Source organism: Mauremys mutica, chromosome 5, assembly GCF_020497125.1.
Source record: "Mauremys mutica isolate MM-2020 ecotype Southern chromosome 5, ASM2049712v1, whole genome shotgun sequence".
NCBI lineage: Eukaryota > Metazoa > Chordata > Testudines > Geoemydidae > Mauremys > Mauremys mutica.
The window spans coordinates 114091963-114119222 of NC_059076.1; the positions used below are offsets into that span (position 1 = coordinate 114091963).

General features: G+C 41.7%; 1 protein-coding gene across 2 annotated transcripts in view; it reads left to right on the forward strand.

The window, feature by feature from the left end:
- The window catches only part of FBXL5 (F-box and leucine rich repeat protein 5), a 53757-nt gene that overhangs the window by 6518 nt on the left and 19979 nt on the right, over positions 1–27260 (forward strand). The window contains exons 2-8 of one of the 2 annotated variants that reach the window (XM_045019924.1): positions 5577–5792; positions 9542–9637; positions 11171–11336; positions 14774–14956; positions 16245–16370; positions 23822–23970; positions 24167–24249. In XM_045019924.1, coding sequence (XP_044875859.1) covers positions 5577–5792; positions 9542–9637; positions 11171–11336; positions 14774–14956; positions 16245–16370; positions 23822–23970; positions 24167–24249 — 1019 coding nt within the window. The remainder of the gene's footprint in view (positions 1–5576; positions 5793–9541; positions 9638–11170; positions 11337–14773; positions 14957–16244; positions 16371–23821; positions 23971–24166; positions 24250–27260) is intronic. The other variant, XM_045019923.1, reaches the window with a different exon arrangement.

Below are 27260 nucleotides of genomic sequence, written 5' to 3' on the forward strand. Positions count from 1 at the left end.
CACTGTACCTCCCTTCCCCCTGTCCCCATGTGTCATTGCACCCCCACTCAACCATTCTCTACCCTCTCTCCCATCACCAGGTGTCCCTGCACCCCTACTTAGCCAGCCACCCCTCCTCCCCCCCTCCTGCTATATGGCCCTACACTCCCCTCACTGTCCCCATCTGGCCCTGCACCTCTGCTCCCATTCATCCTGCACTCCAGTCTGCCCCACCAGCCTTCTGAACTCCAGTCTGTGACCCCCCCAGGAACCTCATGGGTCCCATGCTGTCCGTCCCCTCATATCTTGTGCCTCCTGATATGGCCCCACAGTCAGGGTGCTGTGAGGAATGCAGCCTCTTCTCTTCCCTATCCGCAGCTAGGGCTGCTCCTGCCAGGGAGCAGCTGTTCTCTGTTCTGGTGCCACAGCAGCCCCTCGTAGAGGAAAGGCTACAGCACTTCTCCAGCTGAATGTATTTTCTGCTGGGGAGGAGGAGAGAGAATCTGTGCGGGACACTAATTCTGTGCATGCGCAGTGGCACAGAATTGTCCCGGGAGTAGACTCTCTCCTGTTGCTGTAGTGAGTGTCTACACTGAGACGTTACAGTGGCACAACTGCAGTGTAGCAGCTGTGCTGCTCTTGCAGTTTAAGTGTGGACATACCTCTGTTACCACTGCTCAGGGAGGTTGATTACCTGCATCAATGGAAGGAAATCTTTCTGTCAGTGTAGGAAGCATCTACACTATGGGCACTACTAGTTAAAGCTGCAGCTATGCCACTGTAGTACCCAACACTCTTACAGCGTTGTGAATCGACTTGTGTACTTATCTGGCCTCCATCACTATATCTGAATGCCTCTCAAATCTTAGATATTTATCCTCTCAACATCCCTGTAAGATAGGGAAGTGCTGTTATTCCTATTTTACAGATGGGGGAACTGAGGCACAGCGATACTAAATGACTTTCCCACAGGAGTTCTGTGGCAGAGTCAGAAATTGAACCTAGCTACCATCCGCAGCTACCATCCTAGTCCAATGCCTCAGCCACCCATCCTTCCTCTCTGGTGAGCTTATGCCATCACTACTACCTTTTACTAACACATGACAACCAGAGTGTGAAATTGACTAGTCTGTCTTCGTCGTCCAAGATGAATGAAATGTTGAAAGCGTAAGGAAAATCATTATTTAAAAATCCACTTAATAAATTAAGGTGGTGGTAGAGGAATAGGTAAGGGAAAATTTTAAAATGAGTTCAGTGTTCTTTCAACTTGGAGTGCTATACTCCTTGATCTAGGAGAAGTGTGGTTATTAGAGAGAGCTCAAGAAGGGGAGGCAGGAACTGCTAAATTCTAATCCTGGCTCTTCCACTGACTTGCTGTGTAGCCTTGTACTTGATCTCACATCTCCCGCTCTCTAAAATAGGGATAATAATTCTTTACACTGGCATGCTACTAGGATTATCTTCTTAATTGTCCAGAGTCTTGATATGTAGAGCGCTATATGCATTCTAATTATTGATCTTACCACCATTGTTTTGCATTGAATCATCCTTCCAAGTGCCAAAAAAAGGTGTGGTGACTATATCCTAAGGAGAAACATAGCAGTTTTCTTACAAAAGAAAGTTTGTGTGCTAAGGGTCTTCCTTTGGTCCTGCCTTTTTGTCTGTTTTATTTAGATAGTCTTTGGATTATGCCTATCTTCTCCCAACCTTATCCTGAGATTGACTTTGATATCTAAATGAACTAGATCTCTTTCTGATGACTGGTTTGGAGAAATCCAAAGGTTTCTAGGGGTTTTGTTTCCTGTCCTATGTACTGTCAGTTTTTTAATTAAACATATGTATATACGCCAGCTAGGAGCAAGCCTCCCAGTCCAGGTAAATGGACTCACATGAGTGTGTGGTGTTCCCTCTAATTTTTCCCACGCATGTGCGGAATGAATTTTGTTATGTGCACCAGTATGGAGGTGATGTATGACACATCACCTCCATATTGGTGCACGTAACAAAATTCGTGTGGTGGGGCCGAGGGGTTCGGAGTGTGGGAAGGGACTCGTGGCTGGGGCAGGGAGTTGGGGGGTGGGGGCGTGAGGACTCTGGCTGGGGGTGCCAGCTCTGGTGGGGGGGCTGGGATGAGGGCTTTGGGGTGCAGGTGGCCCCAGGGTTACAGTAGGGACACAGGACTCTCTCCCCCCAGATCCCCAAGTTCTCTTTCCCTGCAGCAGCACCTGAGTTCGGGGGAGAGAGGTGTCTCTTCACACTGCAGCAGTTCTGGGGCTGAGGTTGCAGGATAGGCACCTCTCTCCTGGCTGTGGCAGATTCGGGGCTGGGCTGGGTTGGGGCCAAGGGAGGGATGCCTCTCCCCCCCCGGCTGTGGTAGGTCCAGGGCTGGGTTGGGGCCGGGGGAGGGGCACCTCATGCCGCGGCTTGTCCGAGGGTGGGGGAGAAGCATCTCTCCCTGCTGCAGCCTTGAGCACCTGCGCAGTGCATAATAGACTGCTGTGTGGCTGTGCAGTTTAGAGGGAACTTAGATGTGCAGAGAGAGCACTAAAAATAGCGCTGTGGGGATTGGGGCTGGGTCTGGAGCACAGGAACCCTGAAGCCTGGGGGATCTCAAGTCTTTGCCATGTGTATAATGTGGTATTGTATGTCTACCCCATGGCCAGAGTGAAAAGTCCTGAGACTACCATGGACTGAAGGGAATATTGCAGTAGACAGGGAGACTAATCCCTCCATCCCCTAATCTCAGAATTTTTCTAAAGAGAAGGGTTTCTAAAAATGAGATCTTGACTCCTATTCATATTTGGGGCAGCCACCATGTAATAATGTAGAATGAAATGTATATTTCTCTGGTGTACATACACCTCTACCCCGATATAATGCGACCCAATATAACACAAATTTGGATATAACGCAGTAAAGCAGCGCTCGGGGGGGGGCGGGGGGGGCTCACTCTGGCAGATCAAACCAAGTTCGATATAATGCGGTTTCACCTATAACGCAGTAAGATTTTTTTGGCTCCCGAGGACAGTGTTGTATCGAGGTAGAGATGTATTTGTCCTTAATCTGTTCAGATAAAATATATTAAGAGAAGTTTAACTTTATCCTGTTGACTGCTTCTATTGAGGTTAGGTAAACTTCGAATAAGTGACAGAATCATTGCGCTCATTTGCACAGTACAGCTTGTAATGCAGTGTAGGCTGTGCTGACCTGGAGTTGCATAACTACTGTGCTTGTCAGCCATTCAACATGTTTCACTTGCATCACAAGTGGTTGCCAAGAAAGTGAAAATATGGCACTGGAAACTAGAATCACATACGTACCACTTTTACAGAATTTGAATTGCCTTGTAAATTATGGGAAAGATTGCATACATAAGAAATAACTATTAGTTTAGGGGTGGCAGTATCATCATTATTGTTATACATGTAGGCTCCCCTCTTCCCATTTCTCATGATTAAGTAAATTAAAATATTTCTGTTATTGCTCTTTTCCTCTGAAAAGTCTTTATCTTTTGTTATCGGTGTCATTCAGGGACACATGCTCAAGTCACATGCTGGTTAATGCATTATTAAATCTAAATAAAACTTTATGCAGCATTATGATTGCATTTCCTTTTATGAATGTAAAATCTTCAGAAGTGTTCTGACTAGCCTAGCAATTCTAACACAGCGTATATGCATATTTAGTATGTTGTACTGCTATGGTTATTCAGAGCTTCAGAATAACTTTTTTGGTTTGATAGCCATCAACACGCTAGAAATCTTAACTATCAGCTCTAAATATTTGGTGTTACAAGCTTCAAGTCCTTCCAACTTATTGCATACTGACTACCCAGAGGAATAAAAGCTCTTTCTGAAGTAGATTCAAAGGACAAGGATGAAGAAGCCTCATCGGTGAGGTCTGGGGGAAATACTAGATGAAGGGCATAGATCGGTTTCCTGGCTGCTAGGTAAGGAAAAACTATAGGGATTTCTGCCAGGAATGCTGGCCTAGAGCCCTGGCTGATGGCTTATATCCATCTCTGGCTAATAGATGTCCGATCTCCACACTAGTTGATTAAAGGGAGAAGAAACTTTGTCGTCTTTTTTGTTGCTCCAAGGAGGAGTTGGGATCAGATACTCTTCCTCTTCCTTTTGCCTAGCAGCCAGGAGGATATATCTACCCATCTCCCAGCTTTTTTTTTCCTTCATGGAAAGTAGCTGCTGTGTACTCTTTATGCCATTATCTAAATCATTGATGAAGATATTGGACAGAATTGGACCCAGAACCAATTTCTGCAGGACCCCACTCGTTATGCCCTTCCAGCATGACGGTGAACCACTGATAACTACTCTCTGGGAACGATTTCCCAACCAGTTATGCGCCCACCTTATAGTAGCTCCATTTAGGTTGTATTTCCCTAGTTTGTTTATGAGAAGATCATGTGTGACATTATTAAAAGTCTTCCTAAAGTCAAGATATACCACATCTACCACTTCCCCCCATCCACAAGGCTTTTACCCTGTCAAAGAAAGCTATCAGGTTGGTTTGACATAATTTGTTCTTAACAAATCCATGCTGACTGTTATTTATCACCTTATTATCTTCTAGGTGTTTGCAAATTGTTTGCTTAATTATTTGCTCCATTATATGGTTCAGCTTCTTTAGTTTAGGTGTATTGGTATCATCTTATGTAATGGATTATTTACCCACTGAATTTAAAGCTGGGATGAGGGACAAACAGTGCATATGAGTAGAGCCCTACCAAATTCATGGTTCATTTTGGTCAATTTCACGGTCATAGGATTTTAAATATTGTAAATGTCATGATTTCAGCTATTTAAATCTGAAATGTCATGGTGGTGTAATTGTTTGTTTGGCTCCTGACCGAAAAAATGGGGGAAAGGGGGGACACAAGGTTATTGTGTGTGGGGGGGTGTTGCAGTATTGCTACCCTTACTTCTGCACTGCTGCTGGCAGGAGTGCTGCCTTCAGAGCTGGGCAGCTGGAGAGCAGCGGCTGCTGGCTGGGCTCCCAACCCTGAAGGCAGAGCCACCTCCAGCAACAGCTGTAAGGATGGCCTGGTATGGTATTGCTACCTTTACTTCTGCGCTGCTGCCTGCAGAGCTGGGCCCTCGGTCAGCAGCCACCACTCTCCAGCCGCCCAGCTCTGAAGGCAACAGCGCAGAAGTAAGGGTGGAATGGTATGGTATTGCCACCCTTCTGTGCTGCTGCTGGCAGGGTGTTGCCTTCAGAGCTGGGTGCCTGGCCAACAGCCACCGCTCTCCAGTTGCCTACCTCTGAAGGCAGTGCAGAATTAAGGGTGGCAATACTGTGACCTCCTCCCTTAAAATAACCTGACGACCCCCCCTACAACTCCCATTTGGGTCAGGCCCCCCAATTTGAGAAACACCGGTCTCCCCCCTGAAACCTGTATAGTATAAGGTGAAAGCACACAAAATAACAGATTTCATGGGCTGTGAAGCATTTTTCATGGCCACGAATCTGGTAGGGCTCTACATATGAGAAATGGGAGTTGTATATACTACTTTAGACATTAACTTGAATTTCAAGGATTAAAAAAATCCAGAGGGACAATTAACCTATCTTTCTTCTAGCTTTCCAAGACCAACTTCTCCAACAACAATGATTTTCGGGCTCTTCTGCAATCACTGTATGCCACATTCAAGGAATTTAAAATGCACGAGCAGATTGAAAATGAATACATCATTGGCTTACTTCAGCAGCGCAGTCGGACTGTATATAACGTTCATTCGGACAACAAACTCTCAGAGATGCTTAGTCTCTTTGAGAAAGGGCTGAAGAGTGTGAAGGTAAGCTTTCAAAAATAGGCTAAAAGAAGTACTTGTTTAGCCTTTAATTGTGTAATAAGGGAAGCTTGCTAAGATTAGTCATTGGTCTGCTTCTGCTTCATTTATTTGATGAGAAACTTTAGAAAACAAAGAATTGGATTATACTTAAGCTTTCTTAGCATGTTACTACAACTTGATGGTCTCAGTAAGCAAAAACTGCAGTGCAAGTTTCATCATTTAGCATAGCTGTTAAATCTTTTTCTCTCTCTCATTTTATATATATAACTTGAGCATAAATTAGATATCTTCCTCTATATATTAGACAGATAAAAGATTAAAATGCTACAAAGCAAAATGCTACTGACACAATATTTTTGTTCTTGTAAAGAGAATAGTTATGAATACAGAGGAAAGCCTAGAAGATTATTAGTAAGTATTATATAGGAGAAATTTTGGAGACTTCCTTTGAAATCACAAAATTCAAACCTGAAAATTTAAAATGAGATTAATTTAACAGCTGTGTTACTTGATTAAATATACACTTTGGTTTCTGCTTACTGAGACCATAAATCTTTTCATAACATGCCCCAAAAGCCTGAGTAATCTAATTCTTTGTTTTCTAAAGATATACACATCTCTTGTATGGAGGTAATTACATTTATTATGGTCCTTTACTTCTCCTGCACTTGGCCCTCTAATCCATTTTACCCAGGACTGCTACTAACATTCCAGTGCAGAGTATCTGTAAATGATTGCCATCTTCTTGGTTTGTTTTCAAATCAACCTTTGACAAATACTTTTTTATTCCAAATGTGGAATTTCCTCTGCTGTGCCCTTCCCTTTCTTCTTCTTTTTGTTCACCTCACTTTTTGGAATGAAAACTTGGGTCTCCATTGATTATTTGAGATCCTATATTAAACTTGCCAAAGCAGATGCTTTGTAATTAGGTTAAAAATGTTAACATATCACTTTTGATCATAGTCACTAAATGTCAATCTGGACACTCGGTCTCAGTAAAAGGAGTCAAGTAAACTACGTTTTTCTCTCCTTTTGTGTTTTTGTTGCTACAGAGTGTCAAAAAGGTGAGAAACAGTATTTCTAGGGTTGCCATACTTGGGGAACTTCTTGTCCAATTCAGCTCACATTGTATAGAAATAGTTTACTTTGGCCCCTGGTGTAACCTGCCAGTGGATGCCAGTATGACACACTGTGAAGCTGGGATGGGGGAGAGTAGAATTGGGCTGATAGTGGAAACGCAGTGCAGCTTGATGTTTAATCTGAGCTTGATTTATCTCACTTCTGAGTTTTGCCAATATAGGAAGTTGTTGTCAGACATATGTAACCTAGGTGCTTTTTACTACTGACTACAGCTGGGCAAAAAAATTTTTTTTTATCATTGGCAGGTCTCAAAAATTGATGGAGATTTTTTTTAAAGTGAACCCCAAACTTTTTTTTTGAGTTTTCAATTAATCAAAAAGTTGGAAAACTTTTTATTTCATGTAAAAACAAAACAAAAAGCCCCCTTTGATACCAAATGAAACGTTTTGTTTAAATTTTGGGTACTTTTAACCATTTTTCAATAAAAGCAAATGTAATGAATGGCTAGATTAACAAAACAGAAGTGGGGATATCCCCATTATACCCAATAGCCTGGTGGTTAGGGCACTCATGTGGGATGTGGGAGATGTACATTTGAAACCCTGCTCTGAAACGAGGACATGAACCCAGGTCTTCCACATCCTAGGTGAGTTCTGTACTCACCAGGCTATTAGCTATTCTGGTGTCGGTCTCGCTCATTCTCTTGTGAAAGCAGTTCCACTTCATATCAATAATTGATCATGAACTGGTCCAGTTCAAGAGAGAGAGCGAGAGAGAGAGAGTGAAAATGGATGTGAAACCTGGTGGTTTGGGCCCTCACCTCGGGGGGGGGGGGAGGAGGGAATGCACCTAGGGACACACCCAGGTTTCAGTCCCTGCTCCAGTGAATGTTTGTTTATACAGAGTGGAATGGCTTCTACAGGGGAGACTCTGAGGGACCTACCCAGAGTAGCCAATAGTCTGGGGGCTAGGGAATTAACCGGGATGTTGTAAACCTGGCTTCAAATCCCTGCTTCAGGATCCCAGGCGAGTGTCCTAACCACTGGGTCTGAGGGCACCACCACAGTTTTGTGAATCTAGCCTGACATTTCAGAAACAATTTGCTGAAATTAACATGACAAAGTGAGGAAATAACCATTTAACAACCAATCCCCATCTTCTTCATCTTGCTTCTCAGATATTGTCATCAATATTTACTGGCTTCTCATGTAGAAAACTAACCTAAAAGGAGAAACGGGAATTTTGGGACAATTTTGGTAAATACTCCTAGGGCTATTTGATCTGGTTTGAATTAGACAGGTTGGACTGCACTTGTGTTTTTCTCTGCTGTATTGTTATGTTAACTTTGAATAGTTACATTTGTTTGTAGAAATCAGTTTTAAGAAAAGATTTCAGCATGTTTCTTCTCTTGCATTAGTTTTTTTTTTTGTATTTGAGCCTATGACCCACATTACTGATATTGGCTATCATACACAGTACTTGAAATTTCTCAGTCCACCTATTGAGTATTATAGCTCAACAGAATAAGGATATTAGCCTTGCATTGTGTACTTTTCATTTTCAATACAGGAAAAAAACACCAAACTGTACCCAAAAAAAAAAAAATTGATGATGCAAGGTTGAGTTACTGTCTCCTTCCTGTACTATTGCAAAATTCACTGTAAAGAATTTCCTTCTCTGTCACAATCTGGACAGGCTCCAGGGCCAGATTCTTATTACGGGAATACAGAAAGGGTAACATTCATAGATGAGAAAGGTCAGTTAGCAAATAAGCCACAACGTTTAAAGTAAAGTATTTATTTTAAAAACTGTTTCAAAGTAAGTTTTTATATGGCGCATTTAGTTAGAAACTACAAGTTGTTATTTAACTGGGATATTCAGTTAATTCGTGTAGAGTTTATATATTTAAAATACAAAGCTAAGCTAGTATATAACTTGTGCAGAACTTCCCATGTAAATTATTTAGATTAAATTTATTAATTTACACTTTTTTGGTGTTGCAGATTGGTAGGCTTTAATCTACAACAATCTTAATACTTATATGAAAACCTTGCAATTACTTTAGCGTAGAAGTCAGATAATTCATATGTGATAACAAAGTAGACTAGAATTACAATAAAGTATTTGTTAATTTGACTAGCGATGGATTATTGACCTATTATGAATTATTGATGTGAAATAACAAAAGTGAACAAACAAGATTTAAAAAAAGAGGATGCTTCATCACAGAGCGTACTTTATTATGTTGACTAATGTAGTTTTATTTGTGGTACTTCATAGCATAGTGTACTGTATTTTTTAAATAATTAAATGGTTAATATGAACCTATAGCATCTCTGAGAAATGTTGTGATCCATTCCCCAGGATTTGTAGACCTGGGGTTAGCAAGGTTAGCTTGGGTTAGCTGTTTCTGATTAATGACATAATGCATTTTAGATTGTAACAGAAGAAATAAACTACACCTTTTCTAGTGCGGAAGACATCTATGAGAGTAAGAAATATGCAAATAATCTCTATACTAAAAGTTTAACCATTTTTTATATGTTCTAAAAAGTAACACAGCCACTTCTGGAAAGGCAGAATCTTGAGAGCTATGGGAGATATGGATATACATTTCAGTTCTTAAACCCTATGGAGAGCTTTTCTGGTTAAATCATACTTTTTGTTTTCAGAATGAATACGAACAGCTAAACTATGCTAAACAGCTGAAAGAGAGGTTGGAAGCCTTCACCAGGGATTTCCTTCCTCACATGAAAGAGGAAGAGGAGGTATGTAGAACTTCCGTTAAAGCTAAACCAGTTTTCTTCTCTGAATATTTGTTTGGAACTGCTGGTCTTCAGGTCCTGAGAATCAAAGAAGAGGTCTGTGTAAGCTTGAAAGCTTGTCTCTTTTACCAATAGAAGTTGGTCCAAGAAAAGATATTACTTCACTCATTTTGTGTCTCTAATATTTATTAAATAATTTAAAATTCCAAGTATAGTGACATGACTAACCTTTTTGATAAGTATTTACACTGAGTGAATTGTTCAGGATTTCACCCTAATTTTTGATTAGAAATGAAGAATATATGACATCCACTATAGAAGTTCAAAGCACACTTACTTTTTATTTTATGGCTGATTTGATGTATAGGTTGCCTCTGAGCTTCACTAGTAAATGGAACATGGAATTTTAAAGATATTTGAAGTTTGTTTCCATAATTTAAACTTTCAGTATAAAATTATGGGAATAATGAATAATGTATATGGACCATTTTAATTTGACAGTTTTTCTAGGTATTCATACCATGACTGTGGTATCTTAGGAATGCATTATTTCTGTGTTTAAAAAAATACCTTTTTTTCTTAAGGAATACCTTTAAATGTATTGAGAATATTATTTCATACAATGTGTATTTTTCTTAAATTTTAAACATAATGTCCGATTATTTTAAAATAGCTTCTCTAAAAGAAGATCTAGTAAAAACTGGCCGAAGATCTACAAACGTTAAAAGCAAAACCAAAAAATGTTTGATGTTATAAACCAGTGGCCCATGAATTAAACAGTTTCTCTCAAGCTGCTGCATATATTTGACATATATAGACTGGTATTGCCAGTCTGATTCTGTTTTATGTGTTTCCAAAAATTGGGAAACATCCTTGGAGAGAGTAAAGCCCTCCAAATCTACTCAAGAGAGAAGATCTCTCATGTATTATTAATAATAATACTTCTACGTGAGGATCTTAATAATATTGTCTGAGTTAAACACATATTCTTAGCTCCATTTAATATATGGGGAAACTGAAGAAAGAGGACAGGTCTAAACTAGAAATTTAGGCCAACCCAGCTGTGTCACTCAGGAGTGTGAAAAATCCACACCCTTGTGCTACGTAGTTAAGCTGGCCTAAATCCCCATGTAGACAGCACAAGGTGTACCGAAGAATTCCTCCATCGACCTAGCTGCTGCTGCTGCCTCCTGAGGAGGTGGTTTACCTGCACTGATGGGAGAACGCCTCCTGGGGAAGTAGGTAGTTGTCTACACTGAAGCACTACAATGGTACCACTGTAGCATTTTAAGTTTAGACACACCCACAATTATTTTACTTGCCCAAGGCCATGCAATCAGATGTTTGCAGATTTGGGATTAGAATTCTGGAATTTCAGATTCCTCACCTGGCATTCGTTACTGTGCATCATGTTGCTCCTTTTGTAACTCCTGTTGTAAACATTAAATTAGATAAGTTTTATATATATCATTTAAACACATTGTGGCAGCAGTGTGGGTTTTTTTGGTTGTGGATAACTGGCATTTATTGGTTTAGGTTTTTCAGCCCATGTTGATGGAATATTTTACTTACGAAGAATTGAAGGATATTAAAAAGAAAGTTATTGATCAACACTGCTCACAGAAGGAAGCTGCAGAACTTGTTAGAGGTCTTAGCCTTTGGAATCAGCTGAAGAGCTCTGTGGATGAGAAAACAGATCAAGGTGAACCATTTTTAATTAAACCAAATGCAATTTTAAATTCGCAAGTATAATCCACTAAAATCACTCTAGTGAAGAGTTGTCACTGTACATTTGCTGAATGCTTTTACATGGTTTTTATTTGTTAGAAAATGGTGTCTTCAAAATTGCAGTGATATGTTGGGAAGAATATTGCTGTTTTTAGAAGTTTCAATGTGGGTGTGTATTCAAGCATATCTCGTTCTTCCTCTGGTAATGCTCTGTCTAAATTATAGCAAACATGCAGAGTCTGGTGTTTAACTTTTAATTTCATGCTTCAATTTCAGATTGTATTTTCTGTTTCCAGACCCTGCCTTCACTGCCTGAAGGCAGGGTCTGGAGGTTTCTCAGTTGATATCCTCAAGAGAGCAGAAGAGTTATGTCAGCTGACAATATCCCAAGTAATAGAACTCCCCCTTGGCCTTCCTTGTCCAAGGAGCCAGAAGGGGAGGATAAGCAGGGAAGGAGAGGGTCGGAAAAATGTTTCTGCAAGATGAATGACTGAATAAAGTGAAATTTCATCCTCACTTTTAGAATGAAATTTGGACAGTTCTGAAACACCACCTTTTCATTTATGAAATTTAGTATAGGATGGTTCACTTGATAAGGGCCAATTGCTCATTTAATCTGAATTTGAGCATCAATAAAATTTTCAATGTGAAAAATACTCATAGCTGAAAAGGTGGCCTAGTCAGCTTAGTAGGAGGCTTGTGTTGTTCCACAACACCAGGAATATTGTAATGGGATAGTAAATACAGCACATCCTCATGAAACTGACTACCAAGGATGATGAAGGTACTGTTCCAACTTAAGTCAGTTCATGAAAATCTAACAAACTTGAATTGAAGACTGTAATCCAAACAGTGACAAGTTTTGAGACTTCCTTTGAACCACTAAACTGATCAATTTCTACTTTATAGGCCCAGCTGACACAGAATAAAATCATGTGTCAGAATGCAAAATACATCTTGGTCTCTGATCAATCTGATATGGCAGACACATAGCCTGCTGGAATTAGCTCCTGCCATCTCTACCCCCAATTCCCACTCAGTAAGACTTCTACAACTTTTCTGTCCTGAGTTTAGTCAGCTTTGGTGTTAAAGTGGATTTGTGGGGGAAGCATATGTGAAGGTATGTGATTTTTTTGAAGGAAGCATATAAATTCCACCCATTTTAAAAAATGGGAGAAGGTATCCATTGCTGATGTTTGTTTCTTGTGCACTGCTACTTTCTTTTGAGATAAAGCAAAATATATATATTTCATCTGAGGAAGATTTGCTGAATAACAAACACCTTAAATTAGGCAATCAAGTGAACCTGTGCATGATTGCATTTTCCTTTCCTGCCAGAGAAATGGCAAGCAGGACATTTTGTTGGACAAATTCCCTGTCTTGTCTTGCACTTACTTTCGAGGCTTCTCAACACAGGAGAAGAGACTTTGCCCCTCTCTGAATAGGCATGTAAAACAGCATGGCTTGACTTTCATTTTGACAGTTTTCTAGGATACCATTTGTCTGAAGTCTTGTATGCACTTCAGGCTTGAAGCTCAGCTCCAGGCATACAAATAAATTGGTGTTCCCAAAGGGACCAAGATACTAAATGTGAACCCCTGCAGGGTGATCTCCCTTATTGTGCAGTCTTTATGGGAAGCTCTGATCTTAGCCTCATCAAGTATGTCTTCTAAATATACAAATTGTTTTATGGGAACAAGTTGGAAATTTGGGTAGCTTGTAGAATATGAATGTCAAGTTAGAAAAGCCTAACTTCGATGACACTAGCAATTCCTGTGGTGAATTGATCAGTTCTGTGGATCACTTGCATAGTAATGTCTTTGGATGTCCAGTTGTCCAGATAAGAAAACACATGCATTCCTATTCAGTAGTAAATGAAATACAGTATATTCAAGCAGTTGCTAAATGTTTGCAAGCCAGCATCATGAATTGAGGGTACTATTTCTGTGCTTACTTAATTAGAAATCTGGGATACAACCTGAGACTGGGCTCGATCCTTGTGTAAGAATCCATAAGGTTCAGAAGTTGTAGCCTGCTTCCGGTCTCTGGAAGCAAGTCACCGACTACTGGAAAAATCACTTTGACTTTTTTTCTTTCGTAACAAACTAGTGTCTCTGATACTCAGAATGGTAAGGTAGTTGAACTGTTTTTGAATCTGGTCTATGAGAATTCACTGTTCTCACATTCTGGAAGCACACATTCTGGACTCCATTATAACACACTTACCTTTGGAGAAAATCTTATTCTTTTGAAGTAATGGGAAAGAATAGCATTGCCTCTATGGTTCTGGTGTCTGAAAGACCTATTTAAGGTGAGTATCACCTTCCCTTTCTGACTAGAGCTAAGGAGTAGAAGAAAAGAAGACAAATATTTAGCCTTCAGATCATTTGTACCACTTCTCATAGTCTTTCTTTGTTATGAATGTTCATTTTAAAAATCTGATTCCTTACTGATTGAATTTTTCATACCACTACTTACAGAAATTCCACAGACCTTACCCAGCCAGTAGAAACTATTTCTCGATATATTTATTTTGTAGCAGCTAGTGGTTATATACAAATTATTTTAAACAATACTTTACATAAATTCACCCACAATGAGGCGTATTAAAGCTACTGGCTGTTTGTTGGTAATGAACAGAAACTAAAAACGAAATATGAAAGCTGTGCTTTAGAGCACTTTGTAAGACACTTACTTGGTTTTGTTTGTTAGTCCTGACCGTTCAGAAGTTTAAAAAGGTATTACCTACACTAGTTAGTTGCACCCAGAAGAGAATGGGGAGCCAAGTGCAAAGATTTGAGGCTTGAAGCATAGAGGATGTGCTTATGTGCTTACCCCAGTCAAGAAGGCTGAGTGCTTGGAGGTAATAAAAACATGATCCTCATTGGAAAGGACTAGTTGCAGCTTCCTTGCTAGCTGCAGATGAGAAAAGTCCCTGGAGCAGCCATGGTTTGTGTTTTGGCAAAGTCAGGCATACGTGCTGTTAAAAGGTGCAAATCCTGCTTCTGCCCACTTCGATAAGTTTTCACTACCACAGAGTATTGCTTCCATTCCACCTGGCTTGAGTAGCATCCAGATCCCTTTCTTGGACAGACTTTGGAAAGGAGATTAGGCTGTATAATCTGTAAAGGAAATGGTAGGCGTTGAACTGAGTTATTGTGATCTTCAGGCATTTATAACATAGAATGTTTAAAAAACACACCTGCTCCCCCCCCCCCCAGTGCCTCTGAATATTTTTATATGAAATATTCTTTTAGCTCTTATTACCAAACAAATTGAATGTTTTCTTATGTTAGCTTTAATGCATTTTATCATTGCATCACCTTGGGAAAAATGAGTCCAGCCATTATCACTTAACTGCAGAAGCATTCGCTGATACCCTTTTATTAACACACATGTTTTATATTTCAGAAACTGAAGTGACAGGGCATACCACAAATATTACCCATCTTCCTCCTGAAGTAATGCTGACCATTTTCAGTTACCTTAACCCTCAGGAGTTGTGTCGATGTAGTCAAGTAAGCTCTAAGTGGTCTCAACTGGTTAAAACTGGATCTCTTTGGAAACACCTTTACCCTGTTCACTGGGCCAGAGGTAGGTGATTGAATTTTTCGGCTGTTTTAAAAACATTTCAGGGATCTGATTTTGGAAATTACAAAATATAATAGATTAGTATTTTGTGTAACTAATCTAGATTAACTGAGTGTAGGTGCTCGGCATTACACAGCTTAATTTGATGTGATAGAAGTTGATTTTGAGAGAGGGAACAACTACAAGCTTAGTTTAATGTTTTATTTTTTGGTAGTGATGAAAAGACAGTATATACAAGAATGGACCCAAGTTAAATGAAACAGTAATATGCTAACCCATATATGATCTAACAATTATGTTAATTGGTAATACATCTTAGTAATCGGAAATAAGGTTAGTATATAGTGTTCTCTATCCTTGTGTTCTAAATGGTGATCTTGTGGCTGCTTTAGTAGTTTTATTGCAGCAGATTCAGAGAAATTGTATGGTAAAAGTGAAATATTTCATATTTTTGTTACGTTGCAGGCTTTTCTTGTACAGACAGTCTTTAGAGGCTCTTTCGTATTGCAAGACTCCCATAAAGGGTACAAGCCACAGAAGCAACAAAACCCCTGTTCCTTTGCAGATAGTTACAATCGGCATGTCACTGTTTCCCCACAATTAGTAAGAGAAACGTCATATCCAACTGGTTGTCCATTGGAAAAAGCTTGTTTTCTACACAACTGAGTCACGTGTGCATTGTGTAATTGAAAACTCATGAGCTATAGCTGTTGGAAGTGTTTTTATTCCAAACTGATCAACTCCCTGACCAAGTGACACGACCAATAAATTGTGAGGATTTCATATTAGAAAGGAAATTTGTTTATTTCATGCAGGTTTTTTTGCTTAGTAAATTGATAGTTGGTTACACCAATTGTTAAATGAACTGTGTATATGTAAATATACTTATTTTGTTATAGAATTTTAGAAACAGGAAATCAAATATTTTTTCAATGAGGCGCACCATTATTTCAGTTCTACTTTGCATTTTCGTACTGGACTCTAGTGCGGAAATATGAAAAATAGAGAGTCCTCATTAAGAAATAGAACAATAGTTAACCTAATGGAGATATTGAAATTGTCTCAGAAATTCTAAAAGCTTTTGAACATTCACTTTAAATACATAGGCATTTCCTGATGCTTATAATATAACAGTCCAATTCAACTGCAGTTGAAGAAAATAGAAAATCTTTTACTTATATCATTGGATTTTACCCCAATATATAACACACAATTGCTGGAGTTTTCAGTTATAAAGATCAAATGTTTCCTACAGTGCTTTTTCATTTATTTCCTTTTTTTGGCTGAGTAGGTGACTGGTACAGTGGTCCTGCAGCTGACCTTGATACTGAACCTGATGAGGAGTGGGTGAAAAATAGAAAAGATGAAAGTCGTGCTTTTCAGGAATGGGATGAAGATGCTGACATAGATGAATCTGGTAGGTAACATATAATCTAGAATAAATTGCTATGCAGAGTTCCTTTTCAGCTTTTCATGATGAAGATGCAAAAACCCCCAGTAGATGTAATCATGTAGTTATAATTTTATACAGAGGCAAATGTAGATACTTCTGTTGTCAGTAGCTACTGGTGTGGTGCTCTGCTCTTGTTCGATGATAACTGTTGGCTGTGTGTGTGTTCCCTCTGTGTGCTGCCCCGGCTCTGCGCAGATAGCTGACACAGCAAACCCTGAAAGAACCCCCAAAAACCACAGACTCTAGTAAGGTACGAAGGAACCCGAGCCAGGTTTATTGTCAAACGAAGCACAGTAATAGTTTCCTATAGACTCTACAGGACATACTATGAATATGTGCCCCCTGGCAATGGACACAACTCAGTCAGTGGCGGGACACTCCACTGCCCCCTAGGCTGGACAAAGATGCACATTCCGGGACCTACTTTTATACAGTTACAGGACAGATTACTCAGCCCTACTAACGTACTGAGGTACAGCCCTTGGCTCATTAGGGTGCTGTCTCCCCCTTTGTTTCAGACAAACAGATCTATCCATCATGCTGTCCTCTTTGACCCTGCACCTGCCTGTTCCTTGTTATGTCTGTGGAGTGTCCAGGTGCCATCTTGGCAGAAGTTTCTCTTATTATCACTTATATGTAAATGCATCTGCTTCTAACAACCCTCATCTCGCCAACTTCTGTGAGTGAGGCCTGCCTCTGGCTCACAGCCCAGCTTTTGCTTAGCAATGCCTGGAAGTACTTTGGTTCAGGCTTCAGGCCTCAGACTGGCCCTCTGACACAAGAGTTTGTTTCAGGGCCTCATCTTACTGCAACTTTCTTTTAAAAAACAGTTTTATCTTAATTGATTGTAGTACATACATTACAATTATGAATAAATGAAGAAACATTTAATCTGGAATGTGTACTTTTACCTTGGGCTAGCAGAAAATACTTTGAATTTGGGCAGTTTCAACTACCAACTGTAGAATTAAGATTAAACTAATATAATTAAAAGAACACAGGCGCACTGACTCTTGAGCAGTTAGTTGATGTCCTCTACATATTACATGGATATAAAATGTTTCCAAATATGGTACTACTTTTTGTTAGGCAACCACACTTTCGTTTACTAAAGCAAAGCAGTAGCAAGCAGTCACCCTAACCAATGTCTCATAATGTCAATCTCTGTGAAGTATGCAAAACACAACACACACAAACTTCCTTTGTCCACAATTTAATGATAGCTACATCTTACTTATTTGTGTTACTAAGGCTTGGAATAATTATGCTCCTGTCTCTGTTTTGGCTATCCCATTTCCAGCTCTGTACTCAGTTCAGCATGGGCTGAACATTGGGGAAGGGCAATACCATAATTTTTTTTTTAATCTGGTCTGTTTGTCAGAAATTCCCCATCTTGAAGACATATTCAGTAGAGTGTGTCTAGTTGGTATGTGAATTCCAAGATAAAACTGACTTTAAAAGTGTGTTGCTATTTTCAAGTTTTTAGACTCAGAATCCTGTTAGATATAAAGGTGCTCTTTGATGCCCAGTTGACTTCAGTAATGCACAATAGTTTTCCTTTCTCTACTGTTGGCCCAGAGGCTGCAATTTTGTCTCTTTGTAAACCACATCCAGGATGGTTGCCTTTGTAACTTGTAACTAATTACTGCAACATCTTCTACACAGAGTTACCAATGGAAAAAGTAATTGGCAGCTTCAGCTAGTACAGAATGCTGTATTATTCTTTGGAATGAGGTGACCATTATGACCAAATAACACTCTGTATTCTGAATTTTACCAGTTTGTGTCTATGTATGTTTTGAATTTTTGGTAGCAACCTGTAAAACCCTAAATGGTGCAGAATCTGAAAGAAACCTTCCTTTTCCTGAGCAATGCTGTAATAGCTTTCTATTGGGTTGGTTGCTCTTGTTCGTGTCTGGGGTTTATCTCTGTAGGACAGCTAGCAAGATAGACATGTAGAAAACCACACCTCTGGAACCTACTTCCCAGAGTTGAGCAAATTTTAAAGTGCATCACTAAACGTGTTACGTTAAACTTTTCATTTACATTCACATTCTTTTAGGCACAAGATATGTAGATGTTTTAAACCTTAGTGGTTCTTTGAGTAGTGTCCTATGGGTGCTCCATTGTAAATGTGTCTGCGTCCCTGTGCTGGTGATCACAAACTTGTAGCAGTGTCCTTTGGACCTGCGCATGTGCTTTGTCTCATGCTGCGCCATTAGGCTAGCCAGTGCATGCGGGCTAACCATCCTCAGTTCCTTCTCAACTGCCCTGGCTAGAGACATAGCTATTAGTAGTGAGTTAAGTTCTTCTGTTTGCAGTTTGCAATTGGTTTTCCCCAGTTCTAGTTGTAGTTCTAGTTGTTATTTCTTTGTTAGTTTTTCCAGCCCGTCAAAAAAACTTAAAAAACCCACAAACCATCCAAACCCTTTTATTTTTCTTCCCGTCTTTTTCCCCCGGGGGACTTTTTCCCTTAGTGGGGTATGCCCATCTCCCTGGGTTTCCAAGAAATGCCACACTTGCAACGAGGCAATCTGTTGCAGATAAGAGCACTCAGTGTATTTTCTGCCTAGGTGAGGGTCACATACAGCAAAAGTGCACCTTCAGCCAGTAGCTCTGGCTGAGATCCTGCAAGAACAGAGAGCTCCACCAGAAAATTATCTTCCCGGAGGCAGCTGTGTGACCTCAGTCTTCTGGCAGACATGAGTCTTTCCCATAACTTTCAACTTCTAAGGGAAATGGGTCAAAAAAACAAGCTGGGGACTCCTCTTGTGAGTCCTTCAAGAAGAGGGCGAGGAAGTTCCCATAGTGAGCGTATTGATAGCCGCAAATTATCTCTGTCTTGTTCGGTATCCTCAGCAGCACCAGTACACCATATGACGGGGACTGGTAATGCCTTCATCCCTTTGGCAGGACGGCATATTCCTCTGCCATCTTGCAGTTCTATGTCGCCAACTAGCAGGCACTCACGGCCAAATATAACTATAAAAATTATAACAAACTCAATTACTTTACTGACAAATTACCCGAGACACATCAGGAATCCTTTAAAGGCATCATACAAGAGGGACAATTAGTAGCAAAAACAAAGCTACAATTGGCCCGTAGTACCACGACACAGCCGTAGGCCCATCTCCACAGTGGTGGTGATGCGATGGACATCCATGATTCCACTTGTTGGGATTCCGGAAAGAGATGCAGTCCACGGTGGAAGATCTTCCTTTTGAGGGGATGAAGCGCTTCGCTGAAAAGACCGACGCCCCCCTTCATACCTTAGGCTACCATTCTAGGTAGCTGGGAATCTATACGCCGGGGCAAAAGAGGCGTTTTAGTCTCCAATCTCAGCACAGACCATATGTGGCTCAATATCAACCTCAACACCATTAAGAAACGCAGAGGAAGAAAGGGAAATTCCTGAAGTGCAAACTGTCTGGTCCGCAAACCTCGTCCCAACTCCCTGCATCTAAACACCACATTTGACAGGCAGGTCGAGGTGCCATGAGACCACTCCCCACAACTGACACAACCGACTGTGATTGTATACCCGTTTGGCCACCGATTGGCAATGTTCTGCTCTGCTTGGGAACATATAATGTCGGACTGATGAGTTTTAGAGATTGTCCAATCTGGATACTCCATTCACTTCACCTCCATAGCCTCTCCACAACCTCCTTTCCCATCCCTCATCAGGGATCCTTCTCATGGGAGCTTATGACGACAGGAGATAAATCGCCTCCTCCAGTTAGGAGCCAGAGAACTGGTATCTCAGTGTCTGTGAGGCAAGGAGTTCTACTCTCATTACTTCCTAATTCTCTGAAGAAAGGAAAGTTGGAGACAGCCTTCCAAGGGGGCAGTGGAGGCTAAAGACATATCTGGCTTCAAGACTAAGCTTGATAAGTTTATGGAGGGGATGGTATGATGGGATAGCCTAATTTTGGCAATTAATTGATCTTTGACTATTAGTGGTAAATATGCCCAATGGCCTGTGATGGGATGTTAGATGGGGTGGGATCTGAGTTACTACAGAGAATTCTTTCCTGGGTGTCTGGTGAGTCTTGCCCACATGCTCAGGGTTTAGCTGATTGCCATATTTGGGGTTGGGAAGGAATTTTCCTCCAGGGCAGATTGGCAGAGGTCCTGTGGGTTTTTCGCCTTTCTCTGCAGCGTGGGGCACGGGTCACTAGCTGGAGGATTCTCTACACCTTGAAGTCTTTAAACCACGATTTGAAGACTTCAGTAGCTCAGACATAGGTTATGGGTTTGATACAGGAGTGGGTGGGTGAGATTCTGTGGCCTGCATTGTGCAGGAGGTCAGACTTAGACGATCATAATAGTCCCTTCTGATCTTAAAGTCTATGATTCTATGATACTGGACCTCAGAGCTCTCAACAAGTTTGTCAAGGCTCAGTCGTTCAAGATGATCACCTTACTAACTATCATTCGAAGATTGGAACAGAGAGACTAGTTTTTGGCCCTCAACCTGTAGGACGCCTACTTTCACATCTCGATCCTACCAGCTCACAGATGATTTCTCAGGTTCACTCTGGGACATGACCAAACGATACAGAGTCCTCCCCTTTGGGCTATCATCAGCCCTGAGTATTTTCCAAAGTTCTCTCAGTGGTAGCCACTCACTTATGCTCGCAAGGGATAATGACTTACCCATACCTAGATGACTTTCTCCTCAGAGTCTGATCTCTCCAGGAGGCCCACAAAGCTGCCAACACTACAATACACTTGTTCACAGAACTGGGTTTACAGGTCAAGACCCAGAAGTCAACCCTTACCCAAGTGCAATGCCTGGAATTCATTGGGGCCGACCTAGACGCCATACAGGCCAAAGCCCTCCTACCTCACCACTGGTTCCTATCCCTGGCTTTGCTCATAAACACCATTCAATACAGTCCAGATTCTGACCAGACTCTGTCTCCAACTCTTGGGACACATGGCAGCAGGCACGGCAGTGATACCACATGCAATGCCTCCAACTATGGTTCAGTTTGGTTTACAGATGGGACAAACCTCTGTCACTCCCCACCAGGATCAAAAATTCCTTAAACTGATGGAAGGACCTGACAGATGTCAGAGATCCCCTTCTCACACACATCACCATTGTTGGTTCTTACTCCTAGGGAAGGCTGCACATTTAAATGGCCTCACGATGCAAGGCAAATAATGGTCACCTTCGGAGATGGCTCTACACATCAGTCTCCTCAAACTGAGAGCTGTCAGCATGTCTGTGCCCTGTTCCTTCCGCTGATCGCAGGATCACATACAAAGATCCTAACAGATAACATAGCCATAGCAACTGGGAGGGCTGGGGGTAGCTCGCCCTCTCTGTGCATGGAGGCAATGAGACTATGGAAATGGTGCATCTCTCACAAAGTCACTTTGTCCGCAACTTACCTCCTGGGTATGCAGAACTTGATAGTGAACAACCTCAGTCACAAATTCCTGCATGATGACAAGCGGGAGACGCACTTGTTAGTATTCCACGACTTGTTATACAATGGGGAACACTATCCATAGACTTGTTCTCCACTTACCAGAACGAGAAGCGTCCATGCTACTGCTCCAGGGCAGGGATGGAACACCACTCTCTGGGTGGTGCTCTTCTCCTCTCCTGGGACAAGACCTTCTTTTACGCCTTTCCTCCATTTCCTCTTCTGCTGAAGGTCCTGCTAAAGATAAAAAGGGATGGAGCTCACATCATCCTGATTGCTCCTACTTGGCCAAGACAGACCCGGTGCCCTTATCTGACACAGCTTGCGACATGCCTGCCGATCTCTCTCGTGACCTTTCCACACCAGCTCTCACAAGCTGAAGGGTGTACCCTACATGCCAACAGGGAGATTCTCTGCCTCAAAGCATGGCTTCAGCTTGGTTCCAGGACCTAGAAATGTCATGCGCAAAGGTAGTACAAGAGGTTCATTTACACAGTAGAACGTCCTCCACACGACGTACTTGCCTGCAGAAATGGTCTCAGATTTGGTGTGTGTCCTAACAGATCTCTCCAACATCAGCAACTCTTCCACATGTTGTAGAATATGCTCTGACCCTTAAAAAGTCAGAATTATCCCTAAACTCTTTTAGGGTCCATCTAGCAGCTATTACAGCCTTTCGCCATCCCGTAGAGGGATATTCTGTGCTGTCATATCCAGCCACCAAAAGATTCATTAAGGGTATAATAAAAGTCTTCCCTCAACTTTGACTCCCTACCTCCATGTGGGACCTAAACCTGGTACTGAAAGGGCTGACTAGGCCCCCACTTTGAATCCACGGCCACCTGTTCGCTAACCTACCTATCAATGAAAAAAGCCGACCCGATAGCAATTACTTTGGCCAAAAGGATAGGAGAGATAGCAGGTCTGATGGCACATCCTCCTTACACAGTTTCCTTTCCAGACAAGATTACAATCAGGCCACATCCAAAATTTATTCCTCAGGTAACCTTCCCGTTTCACATGAATCAATCAATTCACCTTTGAATCTTCTATGCCAAGCCTCACCAATATGATAGGGAGATTAACTACATACCCCACATGCTAGGAGAGCCCTGGCCTTCTACCTTGATAGGATAAATGCCTTCGGGCAGTCCCCTAGACTTTCCTCTCTGTTTCAGGAAGATCCAAGAACTCAGCAATATCAGCCCAAAGACTCTCTATGTGGGTCTTGAAATGCATCAGACAGTGCTACCAAATTCATAACGTGGCCCCCACCTCCTAGACTTGATCTGTACACATTCCACAAGATCAATCTCTTCATCTGTCGCCGCCTTCAAGGATGTCACTATCTCAGAGATTGGCAGAGCGTCGACATGGGACATGCAGAACATTATGCAATCGCTGGAGAGACTGTCTCCGATGCCATACTCTGCTCCACAGTACTGTCATCTTTAACTGGCCCGACTCCGAAGTCCCAGTCCTCCAGAAGGAATACTACTTGGGAGTCACGTACAGTGGAGCATCCATAGGGACACTACTTGAAGAAGTTTTTTACTCACCTTGTGCAGTAACAATGGTTCTTCAAGATGTATGTCCCTATGGTTGTCCACAAACCACCCTCCTCCCCTCTACTTTGGAATTCTTGTTTGACTCTGTGGTAGAGAAGGAACTGAGGACGGTTAGCCCACTTGAGCTGACTAACCTTGTGGCACAGCATGAGGAGAGACAGCGTATATGCTGGCCTAATGGACACTGCAATGAAATTCTCCAGTCAGCAGCACAGAGATGCAGACACACCTACAGTGGAATACCCATGGGGGAGACATCTCGAAGAACCATCGTTGCTGCATAAGGTGGGTAACTTTTTTTGTGTGTGTAAATCTTGTATTTAATGTGATATGGGGAGATGAACTCTATAAATCTCTCTAAATATATTATAAAGTCTTAGCTTTCTCTTTGGTTTATTTTCAGAAGAGGCTGCAGAAGAATCACTTGCAATTAACATAGCACAGATGGAAAAGCATTTACTCCATGGCTTAATTCATAATGTTCTCCCACATGTAGGCACTTCAGTGAAAACACTAGTACTGGCCTACAGTTCTGCAGTTTCTAACAAAATGGTATGTATCCTCAGCACTAATACATTTGAGTGTGCAGGCTATAATTAGTAATAATATATAATTGGTGTGCTTGAGTCTGTATTGTCAGTGAAGTTGAATTGCAACTCAAATGAGTGTTCATTTGCATGTTGGCTGAGAGAGACTCTTTAATTGTCTACATTATTTGCTTTTCTTTATTTTTCATTTCCTTTGCTAGGTTAGACAGTTCTTGGAACTTTGTCCTAACTTGGAACATCTGGATCTCACTCAAACTGATATTTCAGACTCTGCATTTGAAAGGTTAGTTATTTGCTTTTAAAAACTTTGTATCTATAGCTTTTCCAGTAAAAAAAAAACAAAACAAAAAACAACCAAACCTAGAGCAATACAGTGACAAGTATAGTAATTATACATAGAACTTGCATTCATCCATAACCAACAATCAAACTAAAGCAACATTAATATTCTACTTAATATGGCAGGCAAAGCTTATAACTGGAATGGAACATTTTGAAAAGACTTTAAATGTTTCAGTATTGCACATAACCCCAGTGAGTTGCAACCCTTGGATAATAATCTTATGGGTGTAATGTTAACACTTAATGAATGTAATCCATACTTACTACTTCTTTGAGCGCTAGACTGGGTATTTGCTGTGGGTGTGGATGTGCACCTGGTGCCCATGACTGGAAATTCTTCAAAAATAGCAGCTGTTTGCGAATGTGCCCTCACTGCTTCCATGATCCCAACCAAGAGCGTTTGGGGCCGTGCAGGCCAACAGCCTCTCGAGTTCCATTCTACCACTTGCAGTCTGGAATGGAACCGTTCTCTGTCTGTAGCCTTTCCAACTTTCCTGCTTGATGATCGGTTCCTTAAATAAATTTTAAATAGTTTTGTAGGTATTTTATATTTAGATAGGTAGCTGTAGCGATAGTTAGTTTGAGGGTAGTGGGTTCCTCTTCCTTCGTTCCCCCACCATTTGGGGCACCTATTATGCCTAATGTTCTAGATTTCATAGCCTGGCTGGCCTGCCCCCATGGGTTCCCACTGAGTGACCTGCACAAGAGCTGTCTGTACTGCCTTGGGGAAGCACAGATCCCCTCAGGTATGACATCTGCCATGCCTTTCCTCAGTGTACTAGGCAATGTCAGGAATTCAGACTTGTGCCTTATGGAGTTCTCTGTGAGGCCCTGTTTGGACCTGGGGCTCTCCTGCTCCGCATCTACCGTATCTGAGCCTCCAGGTAGCATCCCTCCAGACTTCAGTTGAGTCAAGAAATCTAAGGACCCCACTAAACGGAGGTATGAAGGAGGCAAGGGTAAACACCCTCAGAAGAAGAGGAATAAATCACTTCAGAAATCCTCCAAAAAGAGGTTTATTTCTCCCCTTCCTCAGACACCACCTGATGCCCCAGAAAGGGTACATCCAGACTTTGCAGGGAGCAGAGGCCATTATCGACAGTACTGAGAGGTACCGGTGCCCTGAAATTGTATGCTGAATGGGTAGGACCAATCCAACACCGCACAGAGGCAGAAAGGACTGTATGCCCTCTGCATTGTTAGCACCAATCCAGCAGAAGTCTACTACTTCAAAGAAAGCATTGGCAGATCCAGCCAGGATGCCTGCCACCTCTCCTCTGGTGAGATCTCAATATGCTCTGCTTGAAGATCTGGCATTCTGTGTGTATCCAGAATCTCTGATCCTCTTGGACCGATTCTGCTGAGAGATGTCCCAACACTATCAACTCAACATTTGCCAATCCCGAGCTCCAGCCGTCAGGCAGAGGCTCCTGCACTGTCAATGTACTATTCATCGGCTCATGTCTGTAGCTTGTCAGGGTCAGGATACATACCCATTGGCTTGGCTACAAGAGCCTGACAACTCCTACTTGTCAGATGAAAATGATCCAGTACTCATGGTTCCCCTGATATTACCCAGTTAAGAGCTATCAGCCCTAACAGGACTTCGAAAGTCTTCCGGATGTCTTCGTAAACCACAGTATTGCTAAGGGACCAACAGTACCCCACATAGGGCCCACCTTCATGCCTTTATGATCCTGTCCACTGACCTTGTTGAGGTTCTTGGGATTAATATCATGTGCCAGCATATGAGGATCCTGGATATCACTGCCAACAATAGCCCAAGTTCCTACAGAAGTGCTTGTTAAGTAGGAACAGTGGAACCACTGGATCCCTTGGCAGTGCTTTCTTCATCTTCCCAGATGAGGCAGTGACACCAGCTTTTCCCTTGCCACCAGATGATTACAGGCAGTGCCATGGCCTCCTGAAGAGGATAGCTTAATCTCTTAAGGTCCCACTACAGTTGATTCAGGATCTTACAGAAAAATTTCCTGGATTTTCTCCAAGCTATGGCTTCCTCTAAGGTGGTGTGCCCCATCAACAGGGTCGTATTGGAGCTTTATAAAACGTTTTGGCACATACCTGGTACTTGTGCCCTGCCCCTGAAGAGGGCTTAAAAGAAATACTTTGTTCGTTCCCAAGGGAGCAGAATATTTGTTTTCCCACCTTTAATACCAACTCCTTAGTGGTACAGGCTGTCATGGAGTAAAGCACGCTGCACCGGTCTGGTTCCACCCCTCTTGACAAAGATACCAAGAGGTATCTCTTTAGCAGAAAGAACTTTTAGTTGGCTAGCTTACTATTCCGCGTAGCGAATTACTAGGCATCGATGTCCAAGTACGACTTCATGAATTACAATAAGTTGTTGAAATTCTCTAAATTGCTGAAGGAATTTAGGTCCCAATTCCAGGCCATCCTGGATGTGGGAAATCTGGTTCCAAAATTGACCTTCCAGGCATTTCTCAATGCAGAGGATATTGCATCATGTTGCATGCCTGCCTCGGTGGTTATGAGATGGGCTTCAGGTTGCAGTCCTTGGGGCTTCCCTAGAATGTTCAGGTGATGGTACAGGATTTCTCCTTTGCGGTAACAGTCTTTTGAATGAAAAGATAGAGAAGTCACTGCACACTCACAAGGACTTTTGTGCTATCCTCTGCTTTTTGGGGATCTATACCTTGGCACCCCTTAGGAAATATTCCAGGTTGCTGTTTCTGGTTACCACACACTACCTCAGTCATTTTTCTACCAAGGGATCTAGGAACCCCTTAGAAAATGACAGAGGATCCATTGTGGAAGACACTCCACACCACCGCTCTCCCCTCTTCAGTCCCAACTGCCTACCAAGAAGGCATTTTGATGGGGTGCTTGAGAGCCACCAACTAGTCTCCATACCACCTGTTATCCCCACCCCTTTTGGTGGATGCCTGGCCTGTTTCCTCCTGATGTGGCACC